Below are 13243 nucleotides of genomic sequence, written 5' to 3' on the forward strand. Positions count from 1 at the left end.
ATATTCTAGCAGGGCCTCTGTAGTGGCTTTATTAGTTTAACCAGGTTCTGAGTGCTCTGCTTCTGTTAGAATATTTACTCCATTTAACTGTGTGATGTGTCCTTTAAATGTTTTGTTTTGACCATATCCTGCCCTTAAGTAATGTCTTATGTATGTAGACCCTGGCCTTTAGATTTAGATTTATAATTATAATTTGCCAGCTTTTTAGGCTCTGAGATTCGTATTGTTAATCTAAAGCTGCAAGCCTGTGCATTGTTATTTAGGAGTAAGCCCTACTGAACTCTGATATTTACTTCTAGTCAACACAAATAGGATTGAGCTGCATCTTGGTTACATCCAAACTGTTGAACTGAAATCGCCTGAGAAAATGGTTTCAATTCTAGTACTTCCATCTGACTGATTTATGGCTAAGATTTACCAGAAACTAATTAAATGGAAGCATGAGAATTCCCTAAGGGTGAATATGGAGAAATAAGATCAGGGCTTTCCTTTTTCTTTTGGTGTGTGTGTGAGAGACAGTAATCACTGTTATGGAGTACTGGCACCCTTTTTTTTTTTACCCCCCCCCCAAAAAAAACTGGACATGATTAAGTTGTAGTGGATAAATTGCTTATACCAAAAGCTTGAAATACTTACTAAGTATTGCTATTGAAGTTTATTTTAAATGTTTGTATATTGTTTTACTGAATAAACTGATGAAATAAAAAAGGAGTTAATTGGAATCCTAATCTCATGAACTCTCCAATACCTTCCAATGTAACTACGTCTATGTAGAACTGATTCTGTAAGGCAACGGACGGTCACTACAATTTTTCAAAAGTGAAGAGCCTACTTCAAACAGCCTGCCTTGAAATCCAACATTAATGGCTTTGCTATAACCTTTTGGTTTTAGAGCTGTTATTTGTTTATAAGTCTCAATAGCCTTTTTGGTATCACAGCTTCCAAAAATGGTTAAACTAAATTTTCTTCATAAACAAGCCAAATCTGAAAAACAAGCTGATCATTAACTAAGATTGCAACATTCCACCCCACAATCTCTAGAATTTTTAGGTAGATCTTGCTTACTTGTCCTTTTGATCGGACACCAGCCTTGTGAAAAAAAATGGCTCTATAAATATTTGAGTATCTTTTAATTATTGACTTTGGTGATGTCATTAGAAGTCAAGGAAGCAATACCTATGAGTTACTGATGTGCAAGATTGCTGCCAGACCAAGGGCTGGATGTGGCTCTCCAAACAATTTTTTATGCCCCCCACCCTCAATTTTTTGTGGTTGCACCAAAAACAAAACTAAACTAGAAACAGAGCAGGAAATGTAAGTTTAAACTACTCCTCAACCCAACCCAGTAACGGAGATGCAGATTGTCTCTTATCAGATTGATAATCTTTTGAACAGGGAGATGACAGCTCCCATTCTCAGCTGAACTACACATGTGCCCGTATTTGTGTATGCATGTACATGCAAGTGTGTTCTTGTTGGGAGTATAGGGTGACCACACCCACTAGAGTGGGCCTTGCCTACTCTAGATGAGTGAATGATTGAAGCCGACTGAGAGACAATCATCGCAATTCTCAGATGCCAGTTTCTCCATGCTTTTATTTCAAAATGCAGAAGCCAAACAATGCTAATAGTTAACAAAAAGAAAACAGACACACACCCTTTCTGGAGGCATGCTGCATGTCCTCTAGTAGTTCTGCCATTTGCCAAAACATTCCGGGAACCAGCAGAGTTATCTGTGCTTGTGAATCTGGGGAGGAGGAGCTGCACTAAATGCTTTGAGTGACCTTGTTATGAGAGAGATAAACTGTTCCTGAACAATGATATAAAGCATTCTTTCAGAGAGAGCTGTGGACCTGTGCACATGACAGAAACATTAAAGAGAGCTTGGATCTGGCATGAATTATTCTGTCAATTTATGCTTTCTCAAACACATCATTCTTAAAGGAAGAGATGCAATGCAGCGGACAGATCCAGATTACATAAAACTGGCCATAGTGAAGTTTATTGACCATAATAAAACTTGTTAACAAAGGAGAGCAGATCTGAAGCAGCTTACACTTCAAATGAAATCCTCCTTTCTAAGGCAGCACTTAAATGAGTAGTTTTTTATGCTTCATCCTCAGACAGCAGTTGAGGTACTTCCATGGAATGTAAGTTCACTCTCTTCTCCGTATTAAGTGTAAATGTGTAACTCAGGCATTGAATAAGCAACACTTTGAATTCTTTTTACTTCAGAAAATTCCGAAGTTTGATCTCATTCATAAACTATTAAATTCATCCTGGTTTGGAGAACTCTTTATAGAGATAAAAGTGGAGCATAATTAAAGCTATCAATTAGCTGCTGGTTTTCAAGTCCAATACCTTTTACTAGATCCAAGGAAGACCCCCTCAGTTTAAATAAACATTTCGAAGAGGATCAGTACATGCCCCTAATAAAAAACCAAGCATAGCTTTTTACAACTTTGTTCTATTACTGATTTTTCCCCCCTTCCAAAGCTGCAGCTCCACAGGCACAATGGATTTGTGTGCACAAGAGAGCTTTCTTTCCCTGCCAATCCCCACCATGTACACCCTGAGTCAGCTCCAGAGGGTTGGGAAAACCTGTGCAGCATACTTGGCAGCCCGTGTGTGCATGTGTGTGCATGCACAGAAGAAATAGAAGTCTTGTTGAGTCAGCATAACCCCACTGGCACAGCATTAGATGTAACCCATTTTATGTGTATTCCTCCTTCCACCAAGCTGCTCAATATTAAGCCACCGATAAACCCACTATCCAACCTGACATAGTTTTTGTTGTTTTTCGTGTGGAAAATTGCAGTCACACAGAACTATGTCCAAGTGCTAGTTAGTGTATGAAGGGGCGAAGACAACAGGGTTGATTCCTAGGCTCAGCTAGGTCGCACACCCTCTTCTCTGATGAGAAAGGAAGCGAAGCCTACTCTTCTTGTTCTCTCTCTACACCACGTAACTGGCAAGCTCCGATCTTAAAGCATGTTTGAAACTATCTTTCTGTATTTTCTACCCAAGAGTATTCTGCCTGTGCTCTCTCTGCAGCTGCTTGGACAAATACATGAATGTGATCTTTGGAACATTTTGTAAGTAAAGTATTTTTAAACTTACTTAACTGTGTGTGGTCTATTTATTGCAAGAGGGGTGCAGAGGGTCTAACAACTTATATTCGTAATGCTATACTGCTGCTTGACTTTTGTGAATTTAAACTCTGTTCTTGGGGGGCTCTCTCCTGCTGGACAGCAAGTTTAACCCCATGTTTTAAATCCAGGCACCCAACTAATTCTTTTATTTATCTCACCTGCATGGGTCACAGGGATTCTTATTTTCCTCTTACATTTTAAATAAGCATTTGCAATTGAGTATGGAAGCCAACATGTAACAAAGAGTCTTGTGGCACCTTAAAGGTGAACAGATTTATCACAACATAAGCTTTTATAGATCACAGCCCACTTCATCAGGTGCATGAAAGATTATTCTCAGTTGGTAGATTTTCAGTTTTTTTTATTTATCACATTTGTTATATACTACCACCTTTCATCTAAAACACCATCCATGGTTCCTTTTCTCTTCAGAACAGCCCTGTAAGGTAGGCAAGGCTGAGATATGGGGACTGCTTCAAGTTCATGCAGTTAGTTCCATGGCTAAGCAGAAATGTGAACCAAGCTTCTTAGACCTAGTCAAACTTTAACCACTATACAGTCAAACCTCAGTTGTGGAACGTAATCCGTTCTGGAAGCCCGTTCAGCTTCCGAAATGTTCGCCAACTGAGGCGCATCCTCCAATTGGTTGCAAGAGCCTCTTGCACTCAAGTGGAAGCTGTGTTGGATGTTCGGCTTCCAAAAAATGTTTAAAAACCAGAACATTTACTTCCAGGCTGAAACGTTCCAAAACAGAGGCATTCGGGAGCCGAGGTTTGACTCTTCCACACTGGCACTCATATTTTATGGATGTGAATTCAGTTTATAAGGGGCTTATGTGCTAGATGGCTTTCCAGCTACAGCTTTCTGCAACTTCTAATTTGGGAATGGTCAGAGATGTAGGATATTGATTGCTCAAAGTTTATTTTGGATTTCAGTGGCATACAAATTTCAGTTCTTTATTCAAGCCTTTGCAGGTCTTGTGTCATAAGGAGTCAGAACTAGGACTCAACATCAGCTTCATGGTTAATTCTGCATTCCACTCACTTTTTTTGTACCCCAAATAATTGGTGTATTACTTGTAGCTGTGGCTTATTTACAACCCACTTTTTTATGTTCCAGCCATTCCCTTCAGGATGCAGCAGACCGATCCAATTAGGGATGAAAAGGAGCAATTCCACTAGATAGTTTCATACCTCCACAGGTTGGCTCATATACTTTTGCTGTTGCAAAGAGGTAAAAGCTAGAGCAAGGACGAGGAACCTGTGGCACACCAAGTATTGATTGGATTACAACTTCCATCCCAAACCACAGGCTATGCTGGCTGAGGAAAACAACTTATGGGGAGTCACAGGTTCCCCATCCCTGAGCTACAGGTAAATGTAATAACAGAAATACACCTTTACCTGCAGCCTACAATGGCACAATCCAAGAAAATATTAGCTACTTAATTCTACTGACTGCGAAACAGGCAAAAGATCCAGTAACTTAACTGCCACCTCCCATAGTCCAAGGAACAGTACTCCAGGTTTTTCCATGGCCAATTCCAGATACCAGGTTGTATCCAATTCAGGACAAATCTTTCCTGAGACAGAATACACTCTGGCAAAGCCTAAAATGTGGGGCTAGGAACTTTTGCCCAATATTTCCAACTCCTGCCCATTTGCCTTGCACAACATTGCACTGGATATAACCCAGCATGTATTGTGCAAAGTAAGAGGCAAGTTGTGCTTGTGTTGACTTCAACAGCTATACCTTTAAACATCCAAGTTTCTCCCCCTGCCAATTTAGAGGAAGAAAAAAACCTTTATTTTCATCTGCAGTTAAAATTTATTTGCCTAGATTTTATTTGCCAAATTGAGATTCCAAAAAGCAAAGCTGATATACACACAGGAATACATTTAAATAAGAAAAAAAATATACAAATTTACAAATGGAAAAAGAGAAGCAACAGAGAATTAACTATTTGTTCTTAAATCCATGCATCTTAAGCCAGTATCACTTGCCCTGAAACCAAAATTGCTTTTGACAATGCAAACAGAATGGCCTTGTTCAGACACAACACTGAACTATGATTCAGTGTTACATGCACATGCCTCAGGCTTGTGTGCTCCCTTCCCCACTCTTTCAGTGAAGAGGGTAATGTCAGTTGTTATAAATCAACCACAGTGCTAGCATTATGTCCAAACACTAAACTCTGGGTAATCTCAACTATGAATTAATGAAGCAATTCAACTTTGTGGTGGAACTTGGGTTGTTTTAGTATAGTACAATGGAACCTCGGTTGTCAAACACTTGGGAAGTTGAACGTTTCGGCTTTCAAACGCTGACAACCCAGAAGTAAATGCTTCTGCTTTCGAACGTGCCTCGGAAGCTGAACAGCTTCCAAGGCAAGTTTCTCCATTTTTTTCAATGGATTTTGCCAACCGGCAATTGCACCTTGGTCGTTGAATGTTTTGGAAGTCAAACCGTCTTCCAGAACAAATTACTTTCTACAACCGAGGTTCCACCATACGGTGAAAACTAAACATTTTCCTATGTTTGGACATAATTCTGAACTGTTGCTAATAAAAAATGAAAGTGAAAGCATCCTCACTGTCACACAGACAAGGGGAAGGAGCAATTGATGAGCCCAAGGCTTATTCAGGTAATATTAAACTATAGTTTAAAGCCACAAGAAGGTGCAGCTACAGTGTGCTAAATCTGAAGTCAGTGCTACGAACTGTGTGTTCTGTAGATAGAACATTCAAACTTAGCACCCTTTTTTGTTAATCAAATATTCAGGTAGAGGTATACCATATGAAACAATATACTACTAAAGCATGAATAGAACTGCACATCCTCTTAAGACTAGGGAAATAGGTTTATTAAATCATTTATAACTCCTGATGTACAGCCCAATCCAACACATTAGATGAAAAGCCTCATTCAGTTCAATGGAACTTACAAGTAACTCTCTGTAGAACTGCATCCTTACTTCCTTAAAATTCCCAAGTCTTGCCTTTGACAAGATGGATAGCTATTTTGCCATGGATTTTAAAGTGTACAGTATTAAGATTTAATGGCTGATGTTTGAATTGATACATTTCTAGATGCCTACTGAAATGGCTTTTACCGGTTACTAACTTGAACTTTTAAGAAATTATTCAGTTTTGAATTATGAAGAACCAATATGTGAGATATATTTTGCTAAGCTGGTGAACGATATTACATGAAACATTTCTCAAACTCCATTATACAATTATTGTGGCCCTTAAAAATTATCAGTGGTGCAGGAGCTGCAAATCTGAAAGCTCCACATGCTGCATCTAAAGTGCTCAGCTACACTGGTAGCAGAATCACATGGTTTGGTCATTTAGATGCAGCCCTGAGCCATATGCCTAAAGCACCTATGATGAGGCCAGAACCTCTGAAGGATACCTATATCAGTGAAAGCTAAAAATCATGACCCTTTAACTGTACAATTTTCTGCATATTTAAACTTCTGAACATGAACTTAGTTTTTCTATCATAACCCAGGAGGTTAGAAGGCATCTAAAATTTTCTCTACAGCACCAACAATGAGCAGATATTCTATTTTAAATGCTTGCTAATATTTGTATACTTCTGATTTTATACTATTACATTTTGTATACTTTAATGGACTTATTGCATATTAGTGTAGGTAAGGACCCATCTTTCTTGTTTTTCTGTATATTCCTGACAGAGCCTGTGTTTGTGCAGCTTGCACAGCTCTTTTCTCCCTGCTGATGGAGGTACTGGGTTTTTGTTGTTTTTTGGGGTGGGGGCAATTTCCAGTGCTTCCCTTACAGAAGAAATAATCTGAGGCTCAGAAAATGGACTTGCGGACAGACTTCAAGCTGCACTGTAATGAATATGAGAAACTTATCTATCAGCAATATAGAAATCCCATGAACCTAATATGCCACGGCTTTACACATGAAAATAGAAAGTCATCAGAAAATGCTTAGTTCTGAACTTAGTAAAGTAACTAAACTCCATATAACATCAGCTGTCCCCTACCTAGTGCCCTTCAGATGCTTCAGACTACTATTTCCATCAGTCCCAGCCAGAACAACTGTGCTAACCGGAGATGATGGGAGTTGCAGTCCAAAACATCTGGTGGGTACCAGATCTGAGAAAGCTGCACAGCATTCTGAATACTGTCAAATGGCAAGCAGGCCACGATGTGAGAGTTTTCAAAATACTGAAGATTGAATCACTTATGATTAAGCATGTCCGCAACAGAATATTCTTAAAATGTTAGCTAATTAGTACATTAAGGTTTTTTGTGTTTTGTTTGATATAAAGCTGTTTAGCATTATATCATGAGTATCTAACAGGGCCAAGGTAAGTAACCACACCTCCCCCCCTCCAGGTATAAGGTGTGCACATACAAGATTTGCTTATAGGTATGGCTGTAACAGCCAAGTATTTCTTACAGATAGTCTTTGTCTTCTGCGTTGATTAAAAAAGGCATCCAAATACAGTATTTACACATCTGATATTGCAAGTGTGTTGCAGTATGATTATAAAGTCAGGTCCCATATGAAATTCTGAAGTTTCCACAAAAGGAGGCTCATCATGGGTAAACAGATAACATTTGGTATCAATTCTTAAAGAGTGAACAGCACAACAGTTGCAGGTTTGGTAGTCGTTTGCCACTTTTACTTATACTATCATGATCATAATGACTCCAAAGTCCTGAACAAAATGCATTCACACTGTCCCCCAAAGCGGTCAATACATTTTGCAAAGGTTTCATTCAAGTTCTTTGAAAGTAACACAGCAACACTAGCTGCTTCTCACACACTGTCCTTCAGCAAATGTGTTGGTACGCATAACAAAACAAAACAAAACCCATGTGTAGGACTGGCCAATAAAAAGGCCAACTAGAAAAGGTCACAAATCAACTTCACAACTGGGCACATATGTGATCTATAACCCTTTGTTTGCAGAGGTATAAGTTTATGCAGGATCCATAGAAGTTCAAGTTAGATTCTTCAGAGAAGAATTTAAAGCTTCATATATAAATTGGATGATATTGTTTGTAACCAAGCTTCTTCCTACAAGTTGGGCAAGAATTAGCATTTCTTAGCGAATCACGGAGGCACTGACTACAAAAGACATGACCACACTTTGTTGATACAATGAGCCGCCCACTCTGCACAATTTCAGAGTAGCCATCCATGCAAATTGGACAACTCACGGTACCTGAACGCCGTGAATTTGAAATTCCATCATCAAGCAATTCCAATTCTCTGGGCAATGTACCGGTCAGCACCACATCATTATCTCTTGCGTCGTCATCATCACTACTTAGTACACAGCTGTCAGGCAGCTGTTGCCTTCTTAACTCTTGATTTCTTCGTCGAACATTTTCTTCAACTATCACAACAGAATCATTGTGTGTCAGATCAACGACTACTGGTTCTGAAGATTCACAAGTAAGGTCTACGACTTCTTCACAAGCACCTTCTTCGAGGTCAATTGGCTCTGCCTGTGAAGCGGCCTGTGAAGCTGCTTCAGCAGCTGAAGCAGCCATTCTACTTTGCTTGCGTGTTTGTCTAGAATTAATTGTCCCTCCACAACGCTTTTTGGGCACCTCGGTCTTCCCCATCCTTTCACTGGAAATCACAGGAGTGGCTGCTACATCATTTCCGGTGCTAGAAACTGTTGCTGCAGCAGCAGCCATTTGCAAGGAGGCCACAAAGGAAGTTGATGGGGATGAAGAGGGAGAAGCAGGGGTTGAAGCAGCAGGCCCTGCAGGCTTGATCTCCAGGGCACCAGAGAGACTTGCTAAGCCAAGGCCACTGCCCTTCTTATTCTTCTTGCGCTTGGCACAACGCTTGGCATCAGTTGGGCTCATGGTACATGAGGCAGAAGAGGCCAAACTCCCAATTAAACTAGTATTCTAGGAACAAAAGAAATGCATGATAAATCCTGACACATGACATAGATTGCCCATATACATATTTCCAAGTGACTAGTCACAAAACACAAGACCGTACCCACCCACACTGTGGTATGTGAATGTATTTTAAACAAGAAAAAAACAACAACAAATGCTCTATTCCTCCTAAGTATGGTTTTCTCATTGTTCAACTGCCCCTTAGTTAACTGGGCTGTGCTGCAGCTGGAAATGGAGGTTGGTAGTTCTTGGTGTCTCTGCCCCAATTCCTGGCTCAGAGAACAGATTTGGAACTGAACTAAGTCAGTATGCATCCCCTTTCAATGCACAAATATGCATCAAGTCTACCTAAGCATCACCAAGGCCTCAGCATGAAATAATTAAAATTGCCTACAATCTATTATTAGCAATAGGTCACTGGAAAATAAATATCTATGCAGATACTGCAAATAAAACCGTTGCAAATGCTTTAAAAGCACTGAAATAGTGCATCAAGAAAACATTCAGATTTTGAGAGGTATCAATCTTAGCAGCTCAGGCTTGATGAGGGATGAGGAATATTTTAAAAGAGTTAAGACAAGCAGCAAGAGACTGCATTTTGAACTGCCCAAGAACTCATCCTTAGAGACAATATTGTGTTTAGCTTGTCAGAGGGCAAGTTTAAAGGAAAGATTCCCTGAAAATTCCCAACTAACAAATGTCTAGGCTGCTGATATTAATAGGGCTAGAGCACTTGCAATATCCCAGGCACAAGCAACGGCTACTGATCCATATGAAGAAGAAATGTATGTCAATTTTTGAACAGAAAATGTACAAAGAGTTAAAACATAAAGCCAAAAGATGGCAATGCAGCACAGAAATTAGTTGCACAAGTTGTTGACATGTTCCAAGCTCAAATCAGGCCCAGCATAAAGGTCTACATGCTATAATCTTTTTGGAACCAACCATTTTGCCCAGCCTGGCCAGATGCTTTCTGCTACTCAGGAGCGCCCCCTTGTGACAAAGTTGAGATTTCCAGTCACATGGTTTGCAACTGAAATCTCTGGCTGGGCAGGAGAGCTTAGGTAAACAAACTGAGAAGAAGCTCTTTCATACCATTACATGGATTGCGGGCACGGGACATGTTGTGGTTTGCAAACAAACCCAAGCTGTGATGGGTTTTTCCTGTGCTGTCTGATTATTTAAGAGGCTTCTAATGGTGATCTTGCTTCTCAAAAGTAAAATGGCTCTAGTACTTATGCAGTGCCCCTTTTCTTGCTTTGCGTTTCATGTCTTCTCATAATATTTTTGCTGGCTGGCTTGGAAGAATAAAGGTTTGCCCCTTTATTTGGCTTCTGCTGCATCGTTGCTGTTTTCCCCCTAGGAATGCAGGTTGAGCCTGGGGTTGGAGAGAACAGACTGGAAATTAGGGGGGTGGGATTTTTGTTGGGGGTGTTCCCTTTATGTGTATCTGCCCATTCTGAAGTTTTATTTTGCGTATCTGATGGCATATTTAGTATGGAGAGAGGAGTGCAAGTAGAATAAATATTCTTATATTTGAAATAGATAAGAAAACCATTCCTGCTTATTTGTGACAGTGAGATTTACTGGATGTGTGCTGTCTGCTTTTTGAACCCAAGTCTGAAGCGTGAGACAGAGCATCTTTCTAGCCCTTCCTGGGGATGAGTTAGCAAAGTTTGCTGAGGACATCAAGTTGTTCTGGGTAATTTTTAACTAAAAGAGGCTGTGATGCGCTCCAAAACGACCTCTCCAAACTGGGGGAATGAGCAGTAAAATGGTAAATCTGATTCAGTGTTAACAAGGGTAAAGTGATGCATGTTGAGGCAAAACACCCTAACATTGTATATATGCTATTGAGGTTCGAGTTGACAGTGGCTGACCAAGAACAGAGATATTAGGGTCATAGTGGATAGCTCAACTAAGATGTCAATCCAAGTTGTGCCAGCAGTAAAAAAACAGGAATTATATTTTAGGGGGAAATAGGAAATGGACTTAAAACATAATGCTGCATTGGCAACTGACATCTCCATCTGGCTGGCCTCTCCGGCTTTCTTAAGCAGCTAAGCAGAAGTCCTTATTCACTACATTTATATCCCAGCTTTTTCTCCAAAGAGTTCACACTTCACCCCCTCACCAGTTAATCCTTACAATAACCCTGTGAGGTAGGTTAAGAGGCTGTGACTGACTCCAATGTCACTCAGTGAGCTTCATGACTGAGTGGGGGTTTAAACCCTGATCTCTAATCACTACACCTCACTGGCTTGCTAGAGTACTTCTGCTACTGGGCAGCTATAAAATAAGTAGATTAACAAACATGGGGAAAGCCAAATGTAACTTAGAGAAGGATCTGAAATATTTCCCTTGAAGCTTGAATTTGTTTATTCTGGATTTTTATTTGAGGTTTTAAAGTGTTGTAAACAGCTTTGAGATTTTTCTTCAAAATATAAAGCTGTATATAAATGAAATTAATAATAATAGTAAACCCCACTAGGGCAAAATGGCACCTAGACATTCTGTTGTGGTGACCATAACCCAAGTTTACAGTGCCATTTGGTGATTAGCTTATACCCCTTAGTTTCTAACACTGGATAGAGCTCATCAGAAAGACGGGAAGTTCAACAACTGTCTATTAAATATATTAGCCACGTCACCTCCAGGAATTCAGTAAAACCAGATTATCTGCAAGGAAACTCCACCCGAGGATTTTTGGTACCATTTGGTCCACAACACAGTGTACACCTCTCCCGGTATGCCCCACGGAGAGCCTCAAGATCCATAAATAGCAACACCCTAGTGGTCCCGGGCCCTAAGGAAGTTAGATTAGCTTCAACCAGAGCCAGGGCCTTTTCAACACTGGCTCCGGCCTGGTGGAACGCTCTGCCTCATGAGACCAGGGCCCTGCAGGATCTGATTTCTTTCCGCAGGCCCTGTAAGACAGAGTTGTTCCGCCTGGCCTTTGGCTTGGAGCCAATTTGATTCCCTCCCCCTCTTTCTTTTTCCTTTCTCCTCCTGTGAAGAGGCTGCATTTTAATATTTTAATGTTTCAATATTTTAATGCTGTATTTTAATCTTGTTTTTAAGTTGTATTCATTAAACTTGTTTTTATTATTGCTTGTTAGCCGCCCTGAGCCCGGCCTTGGCTGGGGAGAGTGGAGTATAAATAAAAATTATTATTATTATTATCTACTGAGTAAAGCCTGTTGTGGGCTATACTGAAAAGGGTTACATACAATCTCATAATCAAGCTAATAAATGCCTTATCTCAATTATAGGGACTAGAACATCAGGCACTCACTGCCACTTCCCCAGCTCCAAAGCTAGGAGAAAGGCTAGAGGCTGGTTTGGCAGCTGAACCCAGGGGAAGCCGGGTGGTGGTGGGGGGAGCACCACACTTCTTTGTCGGGAAGAGGTCCTGACAGAGAGGCTGGCAACTCCGATGTTTGGCTTGGTCAGCAACTAGCCAGAGGCCTGCTTCCAACCTTTGAGCTGGGGGGGGGGGAGAGAGATGTGAATCGTTGGTACAACCCTTCCAGGCCCGTCTCCGTTCACAGTTCGAAGGTCGCGGGGAGGGGAAAGGCTGAGGCTCCTCGGACCGGCGAGAATAGGCCAAGAGCAGCCCTTAGGCGCGCCAAGGAACGAGATAGTGCGCACTTCCTGTTCCCTGCCTAGACCACCACGATTCCAAAAAGCCTCCCATCGCTGTCCCCTTGCGCAGAGCTCGAACCACACCCAAATATATTCGTTACGGTTTCGATTCTGAGGGGTTGCCTCCTTCCCGCCCCAGCCCCACGGAACCCTCAGCCTTCAAAGCAGCCCCACTGAAGGGAAAGGCCCTGCCGAGGAGCGGCCTTTCTGAAGACGACAGCCAGGGCCTACCTGTCACGAACATCCGGCGTATAATGGCAGTCTTTCGAGAAACGCCTCCCCGACCCTCCTCTGTACGGGACGAAACTACCTCAGAACAACCTCTAGCGGCCGCTCCCGCTACCCAGAGGCCCAAAAATGGGGAACAAATCCTTTCTTAAACCCACCAGAGAAACGGACGACGCTGCAGAAATCCACACGGCCGCACTTTGCCGAGCACCCTCCCTCCGAAGACTCGCGCGCACCTTCCTCTCCGAGGCTCCCACACAGCTCTACGCCCGACCGCGGAGAACGTTAAAACGTCACTTCCTCCTCCTCC

The 13243-nt window shown here is 41.4% G+C and overlaps 1 protein-coding gene and 1 long non-coding RNA gene across 3 annotated transcripts; one reads left to right on the forward strand and one right to left on the reverse strand.

The window, feature by feature from the left end:
- Positions 1 to 947: 947 nt before the first annotated feature.
- LOC310766869 lies at positions 948 to 8009 on the forward strand. The gene is made up of 2 exons (XR_014550481.1): positions 948 to 3495; positions 4621 to 8009. It is a non-coding gene; the product is annotated as an uncharacterized lncRNA (long non-coding RNA).
- LOC310766794 (E3 ubiquitin-protein ligase RNF4-like) lies at positions 4956 to 13223 on the reverse strand. 2 transcript variants are annotated; one of them, XM_083623437.1, is made up of 2 exons: positions 13092 to 13223; positions 4956 to 9063 (listed from the first exon to the last, which is right to left on the reverse strand). In XM_083623437.1, the coding sequence occupies exon 2, from the start codon at positions 9016 to 9018 to the stop codon at positions 8173 to 8175; it is 846 nt and encodes a 281-aa protein (XP_083479563.1). In that variant the 5' UTR covers positions 9019 to 9063; positions 13092 to 13223; the 3' UTR covers positions 4956 to 8172. The 2 variants fall into 2 exon arrangements, with proteins under 2 accessions (XP_083479563.1, XP_083479564.1); XM_083623438.1 differs by having other exon boundaries at positions 12937 to 13220.
- Positions 13224 to 13243: the final 20 nt, after the last annotated feature.

Source organism: Podarcis filfolensis, assembly GCF_964270895.1.
Source record: "Podarcis filfolensis genome assembly, chromosome: 7".
Taxonomy (NCBI): domain Eukaryota; kingdom Metazoa; phylum Chordata; class Lepidosauria; order Squamata; family Lacertidae; genus Podarcis; species Podarcis filfolensis.